Source organism: Canis lupus, chromosome 18 (genome assembly GCF_011100685.1).
Source record: "Canis lupus familiaris isolate Mischka breed German Shepherd chromosome 18, alternate assembly UU_Cfam_GSD_1.0, whole genome shotgun sequence".
Taxonomy (NCBI): domain Eukaryota; kingdom Metazoa; phylum Chordata; class Mammalia; order Carnivora; family Canidae; genus Canis; species Canis lupus.
Genome location: NC_049239.1, coordinates 36,374,702 through 36,389,697, shown reverse-complemented (window position 1 = coordinate 36,389,697; position 14,996 = coordinate 36,374,702). Strand labels below are relative to the sequence as shown.

At 34.8% G+C, this 14,996-nt stretch overlaps 2 protein-coding genes across 9 annotated transcripts in view; one reads left to right on the top strand and one right to left on the bottom strand.

Annotated features, from left to right (window-relative positions):
* DNAJC24 (DnaJ heat shock protein family (Hsp40) member C24) overlaps positions 1-11,920 on the top strand; it is a 79,917-nt gene extending 67,997 nt beyond the window's left edge. The window contains exon 6 of one of the 2 annotated variants that reach the window (XR_005373410.1): positions 9,332-11,883. Coding sequence is in view for 1 of the 2 variants with exons in the window: in XM_038563131.1 (XP_038419059.1) it covers positions 9,332-9,408 (77 nt within the window). In the remaining variant the exon portion in view is untranslated. Of the gene's footprint in view, positions 1-9,331 lie in introns of both variants that reach the window. The other variant, XM_038563131.1, reaches the window with a different exon arrangement.
* The window catches only part of IMMP1L (inner mitochondrial membrane peptidase subunit 1), an 82,778-nt gene that overhangs the window by 7,373 nt on the left and 60,409 nt on the right, over positions 1-14,996 (bottom strand). For all 7 annotated transcript variants that reach the window (XM_038563123.1, XM_038563126.1, XM_038563129.1 and 4 more), the window contains one exon: positions 11,880-12,006. In XM_038563123.1, the coding sequence (XP_038419051.1) occupies positions 11,880-12,006 (127 nt within the window). The remainder of the gene's footprint in view (positions 1-11,879; positions 12,007-14,996) is intronic.

The following is a 14,996-nucleotide window of genomic DNA, read 5'->3' as shown; positions in this document are numbered from 1 at the left end:
GTATAGTACAAGTAAATGACTGCAATTAGCGGTATTGTCACCAGATCTCTGGATAACTAAAATATTTGTCTAGCTAAGAATTCCTTTCTTTAGATAAATGTAAAGTACAACACATTTTTGTTATGGGTCCAAAATTCAGAACCTGACCTTTCTGGTATAAGGCAAGAAATAGAACAGAAATTTTCTAACTCAAAATGTAGTTATTGTCTGGGATTAACCTTTTGGTTATCACTAAATTGGAAAGTCAAGCCAGAAAAGAGAAAGAAAACCCAGAGCAATATTATATATTAATATATTAAACTGTAGTTTAAAATATAGAAAGAACTCCATTAAACTCATTTATAATAAATGTTAGCAAATTACCAAAAATGGAAACCCTAATACTGTGCCTTAGTTTATTACTTCTTATAACCAAAGCTTTAAATGGTTAGATTACTTTTCCTTTTCATACTTTTGTAAATCTGTCATGCCAACCTGAGTGAATTTGTGAAACTGAATAAGAATATATGAATATGTTTATAATGAATACCACATAGAAATTTTTACTTTGGCTCTAATCTGAATTTTCTCAGCGCCTCAGAACTAACTTTAAGGGCTAAATTTTAAGGCATTAAAAACCCTTAAATCATTCTTGTTTTTCCTCTTTACGTCAGAGGTTTACTCCCTGATGTATGATAAAAACTAATCTCAGGGCTGGACAAAAGAATCAAGCCTCTAGTTCTTAACTATACTTACTGAGGTCTAGTTAAGTGCCTCCTTTATAGTACAAGCAACAAATGTAATTGCCTCCTGGCCCGCGGGTGTCCATTTAACAAAAAGAGGCTTTGTGAACCAACCCACAGGTGTTACTTTTCTGGATTCAAGTGAAATCTGATGCAAGAGTCCACGATATCAGATAACACATTTAGTAAACTGCAATCAAACTCATTTATTTAAGCAAAAAATATCTAATTAAGAAAAACTTGCGACTGAAGAATAAGATATTTGTATGTCTGACCTTTCAAAAATTTCAAAAACCAGAAGATCCTAATAACAGGTTGATTTTTTTTTTTAAATTAACCTTTTGTTTGCCAGATATTTTATAATTTACAACCAACAAAGGTAGGGTGTGCGCCGGCCCTGCTACTACTCATGCCTCTTTAATGTTTCTAAAATGACTGTGAATGAAAAGGAAACAGTAGTTATGCAACAAAAATCATAAAGCCAAGAAGAGGGGCAAAGAATTTGGAATCCTTTTTTTGACATGATTATTTTTCCTTTTCCTGAATTATAAAGGAAAAGGAGAGGGACACACATTTTATGAAAGCAATCAAAGCCTTGTTTCTTTATGGCAAAAGCAAATGGGGGTAATATATCAGTAACACTTTAATCTTAAGAGTATTTCATTTTCCACACATATTTTAAAGATTTTGTTTTGGGCCTCATGGAATGAAAAATGTGAAATATAAAAATGCATAATTTCCCTACCCTGGAAAAAAGTCCATATGATGAATGTAAATTTCATTTTACATGTCATTCTAACAATTAATGCCCATAAAGTTGTTTATGTTATTATCTTCCAGGTAATCTTGCAGGATCAAGTCAAATTACTATACCATTCTGTGGCTAATACATAGTCTGCTTTATCATGACTTACATAACCAAAATGCAGCCATGGTAAAATGCTGTGCACACAAACTACTGGAGAGAATAATTGGAAAATGAAATAATTTATTATATAGTTCTAAAAGATCTTCATAAAACTGGTATTAGTATGATTCATGCAAAAACAAAATTAGAAAACACCATTACAGTCAATAACCGTTGGGAGTTTACTCTTCTTATAACACCAATAGAAGCTAAAAACAAAGACATATATGTCAAAAAGGGATGCACTGAATCCTCCTAGAGGCAATCAAGTAGAAGAAGTTTTGATAACATAAGGCAGAGAAAACGCTACTAGTCTTTAAAAATATGGAAATGTCAAGTGTCAGTTATGAGTATCTTTGAAAGCAAAACTCAAGGAACAGTTTCACTAACATTCTATTTTCACTGACATTCTCCTTGTCACAACTTCTTGACCACATTTGTCGAGGATATCTGCAGTCCTGAAGGTGGTACTCTCAAATGCTAGATGCATGACAAAGGGATTAACATAGGATGAGGCATGGAACACTGATTATTTCAGTGGGTGCTATTTCTGTGTGGTCCTGATTCTTTTTCTTCCCATTTAAATTAGGACCTATTACTCTCATATCTGCATCATTCATGGGGACTATTATTGTCCTTGCCTACTTAAAAATGGTGCCACCTTGGGTTTATTAGCCAATTATCACCAAAGAAGAATTTCACGGAAGTTCCAATAGGCTGCAGCTCTGGCACTATAGTTTTGGTACTAGCCACGATGTGAATTCAGTATTATTAAAAAAGTACATTAATTGTAAACAGACTGCCATATTAATTATGTAGAAAAGACTACCATATTTATTCATTTAATAGGCATTGCAAGCATTATGTTTATTAAATATCAAATATTTAGGCTCTTCCTTATGAAGCATTCACTTCTTCACAACTCTCTACCAACTAGTTAGAAGGTATATGGAAGGGGAATGTGTTGGGACTGAAGCCAACAAATATGCCTTTCCATCACAGCCATCTAATATTAATGTACCCATCCTATAGTATTTTCTCCCTAGGATAATGGATTATTTTGCTCTGAGTTTCTTTTGTTCTATTTCTAATATAATTTGCCTGTTTTATTTTTGGATGGGTACTTAAAAGAAGCATCTTATATTTTAATTTCAAGACTATCTCTAACTTCATTTTAATATAGCCTAATGTACACTCTGGTTCTCAAATCCCGAAAGATGAGCTTAACTTAATGAAACATAAGGTATTTCAGAGAGTAGTAAATTGTAGTGGTAGGTATGTAAATAATGAGTTTTCTCATGCTCTCAGAAAAAGTCTAACCAGTGTAAAATCAGTTACATACCATATCTAATATTATGTTTCCATGAAAATTTTGATTCTTGAGACTTCAGATAATTCTTCTCAAAGTCAAAACTCATCCTTATATGGATTTATTCCTATAGATGAATGAATGTAGCTCTTTTCAATTTCCTACATCTCCTATACATAGTTGCTTCATAAAGAGATTGGCTAGAAAACTGATTTAACACTTGAAATGGTACTAGATAATAAAAGATCTGGGGTAGAAAGAGTCCATACTCTAATGAAGAAATAATTACAATAAAATATGTAGATCTGTTTTTATTTGATATTACTAATGCCTTAAAAAAACAAAACAGGATTATGTTGCAGGTTTTCAGCAGTTACTTCTTCTACCTGTGTTTTATTCATCAAAACCACAACTCTCATGCACCATACCCTGGAAGTTACTTAGAATGAAATCTAGCTTTGTGAATATAAATTTCCAAGTTAGGCAAGTGGATGACATATATTTTGTTTTTTTGCAATGATGTAAGAGAATACAAAGAGAATAGCTGAAGATTTTTTAAAAATATCATTGATCCAGATCTGAGGGCTGAGCACCAGAACGTTGTTTTAACTAAGAGACTGTGAAAACAAATTATGGACATCAAGGAGGCAATAGTACAGCATCCAAATGTCATTCTGGAAAAAGCACTTGTCTTTTTTCCCACCTCTTATAAAATTTAGTGTTTCTTAGGCTTATTAGATACGCTGTATCTTCTCTCCATTTCCCAAATTAACATCTCTCCCAGAATCTCATGTACCACTTACTCCTATTGCTAAAGCCTGAAACCTGGCTCAGTTTTAAGCTCTTCAATTCCATTTCTTCCAGCATTCAATTCTGTCTAGATAATCTTCTTCCAAACTTTGTACTTCTTTCCATTCTTAATGTTATCTTAATTATGTCCAATAGCCTCCAAACGTCCTCTCCTACTAGGAGTTTCTCCTAGTCCAAACCTTCCTCTATTAGTCTATACTAATATCAGAGTGATCTTTTATTTTTTTCTTTTAGAAGAATTTAATAACATTGGTTTTTTTTATAAGATATATATATGTATTTATTATTTTTAAAAGTTTTTATTTTAAGGGTGATTTTTTAAAAAACTAAGTCTGATAATGTTATTTCCCTGCTTGAGACAAAGAAGGAACTGAGTCCTGTTTACCTTTTCATTTTTATGTCTCTTCACTACCCACCCCTCCCCACTTTATGTTCCGGACATGAGAACTTCCTATTGGCAGCTGCCCAAAGCACAATGCTATACTCTCCCTTCTAGACCTTATGAATATGCTGTGTGCTTTGATCAACTCCTACTTAATCCTTTAGAATTTCAAGTCAGGTTTTACCTTCCCAGTCTGGAAAAACTTTATTGACCCCAGTCTGGATAAATAATGTTTTGTGTCTTATAGCACCGTGTATATAATTTATTGCATCATATTATAACATGATGGATTATATCATATGGCTCCTCCAACTTGGCTACAAGCTTCCAAAGCTGTACTGTCCATCATGGTATCTGCCAGTAATACATGTGGCCATTTAATTCTACATATTATATAAAATTCAAGTTCAGTTCCTCAGACACACCAGCCATATGTCCTGCGCTCAGCAGCCACAGATGCCTAGTGGTTATCATACTGGACAGCGCAGATACCGAATATCCCGTTTTTGCAGAAAGGTCTATGGTATAGCACTACAGGCAGAGACTTACCTATTCTCACATGCTTCTGGCCCTTAAGTGAGTGCTCAGTGTTTGTGGAATTAACAAATGCATGAATAAATAAAAGGAAAGTTGTGAAGTTAATGTCTGGTGAATTTTGCTCACCCCCCACGGCTTGCTGAGCGGCATTTAAGTCTTCTCTTCCACCCTCTGTTTCTGCCCTCTATGTTCATTGGCTCTAGCTGCTCCTGAGCACAGCGTCATTGAAGATGCTAAGTGCTGGGATCAGTTTGGGGTTGGGTACATTTGCACCCAGCGTCAGAAGTCCACAATCTATGTCAATTACACCTACTTTCACTTTTACATAGGAAGTCAGATCAAATTTCAAGTCTCTTCAGATGATAGAAAGTTTCTCTAATCCTTCCTGATTGAGAGATTCATACACACAATGTACAGGAAGTAGGTCAGAATCTTAAGTTTCATTTTAAAATTTTAAATTGCTCACCCTACAGTTTTAAGGAAAAAACTGTTGGTACTTCATGTGTAAGGATGCAGGCACTAACTATGTTTCCTACTCTTTTTTTTTTTTTAAATAGGGGGAGGTAGGGAGGAGCAGAGGGAGAGGGAGAGAGAATCTTAAGTAGGCTCTATGTCCAGTGTAGAGCCGGATGTGAGGCCCCATCTCCCAACCTTGTAATCATGGCCTACGCCAAAACCAAGAGTCAGATTTTTAACGACTGAGCCACCAGGTGCCCTGCCTGATTCCTACATTCTTAGAATAGTTATGAAAATTCTAATGCAAGAGGAAAGCACTCATAGGAGTAGGTCAGCAGTACAGTGGCTTGTAATGCCAACAGTTTCTTACTAATTTATAATCTTCAACTGTATGCATACCTACCTTTTTAAAAAAGATTTATTTATTTGAGAGAGAGCATGAGCAGGTGGTGTTGAGGGAGACGGGAGAGAGAATGCCAAGCACTACCCACTGAGCATGGAGCCCAACGTGCGGCTCGATCCCACAACCCTGATATCGTGACCTGAGCCAAAATCAAGAGCAGACACTTAACCAACCGAGCCACCCAGGCACCCCATGCATACCTACTTTTACATTTGTTATTCCTCTTTTCTCTTCTTATTTTAGGTAGATGACAGTTTAGTACAGTGAGAATGCTTTCATGTGCTAACATTAAATGAGGCATGGAAACCCACAGAATTTTAACTACTCAAAGCAGTAACACAATAACTTCATTTAGTTGCTTATTTCTTTTTTTTTTTAATTTTTTTTTTAATTTTTATTTATTTATGATAGTCACAGAGAGAGAGAGAGAGAGAGAGAGAGAAGCAGGCTCCATGCACTGGGAGCCTGATGTGGGATTCGATCCCGGGTCTCCAGGGCCCAGGCGATCACGCCCTGGGCCAAAGGCAGGCGCCAAACCGCTGCGCCACCCAGGGATCCCTAGTTGCTTATTTCAAAAGACATCTGAACATACTCTACATACATATTCCAGCAGACCACTGTATCAGATTAGGAAGCTACATGACACTTGGAATATATTCTCTTTACTGCCATGAGGAAGAGTCTGTTTCAGACACTTACACTGAGCAGCAGCATTATAATTTCGTCTTCTTAATCTCTCCTTTAGGCAACCTTAAAGTAAAGAGGTCTCCTATAACTTTCAGACAAATAAGCATAAGTATTTTCATTTTACTAAATTACATAATTGCCCTCCTCGACTCACAGCAGTGGCACTGATTTTCCAATTTTGAATGGTTAAAATATACTTAGGTGAACAAAAGTTTCAGGAATACTTCCTACTTTTTCAGCAGAAATGCTGATTTTTTGCATTTGTATATGAATACATATATTCAGACATATTAATAAGGTAAAACATATTCTACAAAATAAGATTCTATAAACTACATGTTATTGTTAAAATATGATTAAAGGAGCAGCTGGGTGGCTCAGTGGTTGAGCATCTGCTTTGGCTCAGGTTGTGATCCCAGCGTCCTGGGATCAAGTCCCGCATCAGGCTCCTTGCAGGGAGCTTGCTTCTCCCTCTGCCTATGTCTCTGTCTCTCTCTGTCTCTCATGGATAAATAAATAAAATCTTTAAAAAAAAAAAAGATTAAATTATTCTGAAAATGTTCAGAGAACACATCAGAAAATTCTTAAGTTGTGGAGGCCTCAAGGATGATTATTTAATGTTAAATATCAGAAGAAAAACACCTCAGAATCATAAACAATAAGTCAAATTTATCTTCAGAATTGTGTTAGCTATAGGATGAAAAAGTCACGTCATCTCCGCAGTGAACCTCACTTTAGCAAAAAAGTAAACATATTTCCTCCACATCAGCTGCAATCAAGGCATTAGCAGTATGCCATGATTGATTATCCTGGGACCCGTTGCTGAGAAATGGATGTGTAGCACAGGTTTTTATCACTACAGTCTGCAAAAAGCAAGTCCCTTGTTTAGATATCCTAGTTGTAATGAGTGACATTATTAGGTAGTTCTTCTATTTAAATGACATAGGATTTAGTGTATCAGCAGCTTATAATAAACAAGCCCTTTCAATCTGATGACTCTTTTCCCTACACATAAGTACTTTTTGTGTTTATAATTCAAGTGGTAATAGAAGACCATATGGTTGTGACTTTTAGCTAAAGTAAATGACATTTAAACAAACAGAAAAACAGCATTAGGATATTCAAGGATTTGAACTATAACCTAAATACACAGTACACATTAAGGGGCTATTAGTGTTACTATATGCACTGACCATTTTCTAATGCTGTCCAATTAGTGAGTTTTTCAGTTTGCTAATCAGTTTTTCAAAAATATTTTCTAACACACTGTCAAACACCTTTATCACTGGCAAATTGCCCCATTTACAACTTTTCCTTTTAAAAACACTGTACCACCAATATATCCTGAGAACATTTAGACAGTTCTTTCTGAAATGTAAAACTGCTTCTATTGCTTCCATCCCTGCCAATAACAATAATGATGTTATAATTAACCTATATATATAGTTTTTAAAAAAGAAAAATTTAAGAAAATGCAAATAGTACAAGAGAGCAGTTCAGAAGTTATTTCAAGAAAAAAAGATATGAATTTGTCTTGCACCACAGTGGTTGCAGCGATGGTGGCAAGATGTGGTCTAATTCTGATTGTATTTAAAAGATATGGTCACCATGATTTGCTAATGGATTAGATGCACAGTGCAAGAAGAAAAAAGGCAAGAAGGACTCCCAAGATTTATAACCTGAGCAAGCAGAAGGATGGAGTTGCTGTTGCTGCAGTGAGGATATGTGTGGGAGGAGCCAGTTTGAGAAAGATCAGGAGTTCGGTTTTGGACATGTTAAGTTGGAAGTACCTGTTATGTACTATGGTGGAGATAGTAGGCAGACTATTAGATATAGGATTCTGGAGTTCGGGAAACAGGTTGTGGCTGACATAAATTTGGGAGTTAGGTAGTATTTAAAACCATGAGACAGGATGAGGCCACCTAATGGGTCAATGTATATGAATGAGAGAAGTTTAAAATATGAACCCTTAGTTACTCTAATGTTGAGAGGAACCAACAAAGGAATCTTAGAAGAAACAAAAAAATAGGCAGAAAACCCAGAGTGTGCAGTCCCCAAAACTAAGTGAAACTAGGTTTTGAGAACAAATATTTCAAATACTAACAAAAGATCAAGTAATATGAGGACTAAAGTTGACTGATGGATAGGAACAGTGGGTACCCGACAAGAAGGGTTTCAGTGAAGTCAAAACCTAACAGAGATGAACTCAAGAAAGAATGTGAAGTTCAGGGCAGGGTCAGTAAGCAGATACAATTCTTTCCTATAGGAAGATGTGGTGTCAAAGGAGTTTGTTTAAATGGGAAGTTTTATAGCACCTTTCTTTGCTGACAGGAACTTACTATATTGCAAAATGCCTAACCTGTACTACCCTAGTGACACTATGGATTAAAGTCATAGCCCTGAACTATAGCACAATATTACCTTCAGAAAAATTATAAAGTGTTCTCTTCATCTTTTCATGAACTTTATAGCAAAATTTCACCATGTTTCCTGAGCCCTGGGCCTATTTTCCATAGGAAAATTGAAACTACATTATACAGGCTTTTATACTGCACTTTGCCTACTGTGCAAATCGACAGGATAATGACCATTTTATGTATTTCCTATTTGCTAAATGCTTCTGCTTCCAACTAAATTATTTTTGGCAAATTAATGGCTTTTAACTTAAAACTGAGGAATTCTTACAGTATAGAAAGGCAGGTTATTCAAGATGTTTGAGCTGAGTATAATGTTTCTTTTGAAAGTCACAAATTAAGCTCATATCCTAGTAGCCAATACTTAGCCCATAACCCAAGGTAAGAATTATTGGCCTCAATACCATTGAAACGAGCAAAACCCATTGCAATAGCACCTGATAAGGACTGCTTAGTTTCCAAATGCTTAATGTAAAAAATAAATCATGGTTTTTAAGTGTTGCTGCCACATGGACTTTTAGAACTCCAGAATGAATAAAATGGTTCCACATCACTTAACCAATGATCGGTTTATATTCTTTTTTGCCAACTTAGGAACAATGCTATTTCTTTCATATGCTAAATTCTATGTTCTAAGTTCCAAATGACAATTTTGGTGTTTTGCTTTCTGAAGCACCTACTTAGGAGAATAATTTTTTTTTTAGGAGCGGGAGGAGGACCTGGAATTCAAAACACATTTAATATTCATCTTTACCAAGCAACTCAATCAAGATCTGAATAGTAATGTCTTCATCATAAATAACAATGATTTTTCTAAGAGGATACATAGGTAAGGGAAAGAAACCTATTTCATAAAATATATGAAAGCACCAGTGTGCTTCAGAGATAGCTGAAAAAGGGAAACCTCTAGAGGGGGAGACCCTGCAAAGGTTTGGATATCTCTTCAGAATGCTCCAAACTTGGATGAATTTTTGTTATAAATCACCTTGATTAATGGAACACATTTGCTAAAGTGGTTCTGTAATAACTACACAATTCTTATTGCTCAAAAACCCAGCCTAGAAAAACTGGTGGAGGCAGAAAAGCCTTCAAAAAATCACTGGCTTTTCTTTTAGGACCAATACTGTCCCTGATCAGAAATAGTTCCTTTTCTTTTTAAAAAATAATGAAAACAAATATATTTTAAGGGAAGTACAATTTGATGAGATGGGAGCATAAATAATAATAATAATCGAGTAGAGGATATTTTGGGAGAGGTAGTAGTAGCATGGTAAAGAGTACAAATTCTGGATGGAGCCAGGTCACTTGTGTTTGAATTATAACTTTTTCTCACTAACTGTTTGAAGCTGGACAGTCTATTTAACCTTCTGTTGTCCAGTTTTCCCATCTGTCAAATACTACTATTACTACGTATCTCAGTGGATTGCTGTTGTGATGATGATAAATAAATTAACCTTTGTGAAGAGTTTCAACAGTATCTGGTACCGATGAAGCATATAAGTGTTGGCCAATAGTATTACAATTATGTCAGTCACTTGTAAACATGTAAACCCAAGTGAACGGAATATATCTAGAACAATATGGCAGTGTCTTAATTTATCCACTCACTGAACATAAAAACTAGATGAATATTTTCCTTAAAAACAGAATATTCAAAAAAATTTACATCTTGTAGTCCTTTGTCTTATCAGATTACTTAGCAAATATCTAATCCCCTGATATTCTTCTAATAACTCTTAAAAAGAAAACAAGAATTGTGTGGTGTTTAAGTACACAGATAGTAGGTGCTATATCATTTATATGTTTTGTTATTCTATCTATTGACAAAATTATTTCTGGTATCAAGCATATGCTTGTTACTAAAATAACTTAAAAGTGACTAGAATGTCTCATGAAATGTTGAGAGTCATATGAAGGTGAAACCATTATGTAAAATTCTGTCATTTTTGAAAAATAACAGGATATAGTGTCCATGATAAAGGTCACAGAAAAAATAGGTTACCTGATACCACACTACAACCTTCAACATTATCATCATCAGCTAACAGTTACTAGTATGTTTAGCACTGTGGTAATAAACATTAAAAACATTTGCACTGCTGAACCATAGTCTATTATGGATGGTACATAAATAATAGATTTAATAATCTATTGATCAGACTTACAAGGCAATCAGAGGCTATTATAGTTCAAAATAAATACACAATGATCGAGACAATTTAACTCAATTATTTGCTTATGTTGGGGACGAAGATAAAGTTAGTTAATAGGTGTAACAGCTACATCAATAATTTGAGAGTGACAGAAAACTTAAAGAAAAGTAAAAAAATAAGATATAAAATTATTAAAGTAAGACAAATATACACAGTAAACAAAAGCCCACCCTCCCGGGTCACGGCAGCTGTGTGATTGGTGAGAGAAGCTAACATTACGTCTGCTCTTCACTCCTCCATCCTGCCACTCTTGCTCTCTTTTTCTAACTGGATAGTCAAGTTGACTAGACCAAGGTATAATTTCTATCCTAAAAATTAGAGTAGGATTTAAAAAAACTAAACTGTAGACTTTGATTCTACCATATTTGCCACTAACAAGTCAGTGGAAAAATTTTCTAAGCCAGGATCCCGTTGGCATTTAGCTGGCACGTCTCCTTTGTCTTCTCCAATCTGACAATTTGTATCTTTCCTTATTTATCATAATCTTGACATTTTTGAAGAGTATTAGTCAGCTATGTTGCAGGATGACACTTAGGATTTTTCTGATGTTTTCTCATGATTAGACTGAGGTTTCATTTACTTTTGTAGAAATGCCACAAAAGTGAGAATACCCTTCCTAGTGCTTCATTTCAGGGGCTACCTTATGTTGATATGTCTTTTTATTGGTGAAACTAACTTCGATCACTCAATTAAGGTGGTGTCTGCCAGTTTTTCTTCTACTACTATTTGTCCCTTTGTAATAAATATCTCAGATACTTTGAAACTGTGCAAATAAACTTTTCTTAAACTTTGACCAATATTTTGACATCCACTGGAGAATCTTGCCTGCAACAATTATTATTGAGATAGTTATATAGAGTTTTAAAAGAAACTAAAATATATAAAATATAACAGCCAAACTGTTCTTGATACAAACATACTTAAATTCTACTGAATGCAGCATATTAACTTATATTCAAGATGTGAACTGCAGTTATTTTCTTTTGTCAGTGTGTTCAGTTGATGTTGATCAGTGAATAATAATTAAAATGTTACTTACATAATTATGGCTTTTAAAGAAATCTGATGGACTACTGGTGAGGATTTTGTCTCCTTCCAAACCAATTACTCTTTTACAAATGTTTGATTTTGGATCACTCGGGCTTTTTGCAATCACAATGTCACCTCTGAGGGGGAAAAAAGTCAAAGAAATGTCAGTGTTAAGCATAAACACATGGATGACACTAGTAGAATACTTTTATAACTTAAACAAAGTCACACCCCTTATCCTCTCACATATTGACCCTCTCATACATTTACCAGCTTTGAGAACCCTTGTCACTGAGTTTTACAGTGATGGTTAGAATCCAACAAGAGTGGTGGAAAAGTTATTAGAAGATTTTAAAATTTCTGGTAATTCTGTAACAACTATCTTCTTGTACTGTATCCACTATGTCTTACTTCTGTATCAAATTTTTTAGAACCAAAATCATACAAAAGCAATTCCACATAAGTACCACCAAATTAAGTAAATTTACTGTCCAGCAATTAATACTGATTGACTCCAGGGCACAAAAAAACACAGTAACATCATAAATATTTCCCTAGAGCTTAAAGAATGGAAGAGTTACAGCATATAAGAATCCATAATAATTTACAGTATAGTAAAAAAATACCTTAATTTTGAGGAACAACATCAGAAGACACAACCAAATAAAATGCTAAAAAGCTGCCCAAACATATACTACAAAAAATAAATTGATAATTGTTGGTATATCAAATGTGTAATACCAACATGGGGGGGTATGATTACATGTAGAAGGCATGATTCATGGAAGAACTAACAATATACATGGATTAGAAGAATAAGAAAGATCTTTAAAAGTGTAAATGAAAAAAAAAGTGTAAATGAAGGAGACAAAATAGGAATAAGTGCACCAACCAAATAGAACACAACATTCTTTCTGCAAAAAATGAGTAGTAAATGAATTCTCATGACTAACACACATATTTGAAAGGATTTAATTATTTGTGTTATCTGTACATAGTTCCAGAATAATTTGATGTTACTTATAATAAAAGGTGCATATATCAAAATATCAAAAAACATATAACTAAAAGGAAAGTGACAGTCAAATCGGAAACCTAGTTATTAGTAGAACTACCCTACGACCCAGCAATTGCACTTCTGGGGATTTACCCCAAAGATACAGATGCAGTGAAATGGCAGGACACCGGCACCCCAGTGTTTATAGCAGCAATGTCCACAATAGCCAAACTGTGGAAGGAGCCTCGGTGTCCATCGAAAGATGAATGGATAAAGAAGATGTGGTCTATGTACACAATGGAATATTCCTCAGCCATTAGAAACGATGAATACCTACCATTTGCTTCAATGTGGATAGAACTGGAGGGTATTTTTTTTTTTTTTTTTTTGGTAAAGATTTTATTTATTCATGAGAGATACAGAGAGAGAGAGGCAGAGACACAGGCAGAGGGAGAAGCAGGCTCCATGCAGGGAGCCCCATGCAGGACTCGATCCTGGGACTTCAGGATCACGCCCTGGGCCAAAGGCAGGCACTAAACTGCTGAGCGACCCAGGCATCCCAGAACTGGAGGGTATTATGCTGAGTGAAGTAAGTCAATCGGAGAAGGAAAAACATTGTATGGTCTCATTCATTTGGGGAATACAAAAAATAGTGAAAGGGATTAAAAGGGAAAGAGAGAAAATGAGTGGGAGATAGAGAGGGAGACAGGACATGGGAGACTCCTAACTCTGGGAAACCAACAAGGGGTAGTAGGAGGGGAGGTGGGTGGGGGGATGGGGTGGCTGGGTGACGGGCACTCAGTCGGGGCACTTGACGGGATGATCACTGGGTATTATGCTATATGTTGGCAAATTGAACTCAATAAAAAAATATACAAAAAAAAAAAAGAAACCTAGTTATTGCTACATATAAGTATTAACAAGAGTTCTAAACTTTTTGGTAGCCAAGTCAAAATGAAAATCTGATTAATTACATGGGAATCATTAACTAAAAAAGTTTAGTTTGGGAGGTAAAACAAAATCGTCTTAAGCAACTAAATCAAAGATGAATATACAAGACGGATTCCTATGTAAGGTAATATAAGATACCATCTTCCTCTGAAATTTTACAGTAATAGTAGTCACTGGAATGATACTTTATGGTTAGAGTTGAAGGCTTTAAAACACTAAATTCTATTATTTGCAGGTAATACAGGCTGCTCTTTTTTTTTGAAATGGGACAAACTAGTCTCTTTACAATCAAATGGAACCATGCCAATGGAACTTTCAGATGAACAAGTGTGCAAAGTTTGTAACATACTAAACAAAGTTGATTTTGGCTTGCTTTGGGGAAAGAAATGTTTTCTGAGAGTGTTTTATTCAGGTTATGTTTTGTAACAAATCAATACGATCCTTAAAACAAATTCTGCACTTGCATGGCAACATAAAAATCATAATTAAGTCAAAGTGTTTTTTAAAAAGTTAATTTTTTAAAATGTTTTATTTTTTAATTTTATTTTTTTTAAATTTTAAGTAGGCTCCACACCCAACATGAGGCTTGAACTCACAACCCTGAGATTAAAAGTCACATACTCTACCTACTGAGACAGCCAGGGCCCCTCAGTCAAGGTGTTTTTACAGAAATCAATATTAATGTAGACTATATTTCTAGTGGCATAACTAGATATAAATACAGAGCTTAGATCAAAGTAATTATTCCTTGGTTTCTCAACTCTTTCAAATAGGGTTTTAAAAGGAACTTAATAGACTGAAAATTTAGATTTTCTTTTCTCATTTATAGTTATAAACATGCTTATTATCATACTAAATTGTAAGCTTTCATAAAGAGTCAGTATCTTATTCAGTCATCTTAACATTCTGTGTACTTCGTATCTTATAAATTAGGTGCTCATTACCTATTTGGTTAAAGAATAAGTAGTAATTTTATGATCATTTAAGATATGAATGTTCTGTTCATTTAACTGAAGAGATCCATGTGCTTTAGATACCAGGTATGCAGACTTTCATTTTGCCTAAATGTTTGGCTATTCTAGCTTTAGAAACAAGCAGCTAGCTAATCAATCTCTTGCCATGGGTCAAAGATTCCCCTGAAATCTTAGTTCTGTACTGCAGATAAAAAGAATCCTCAGA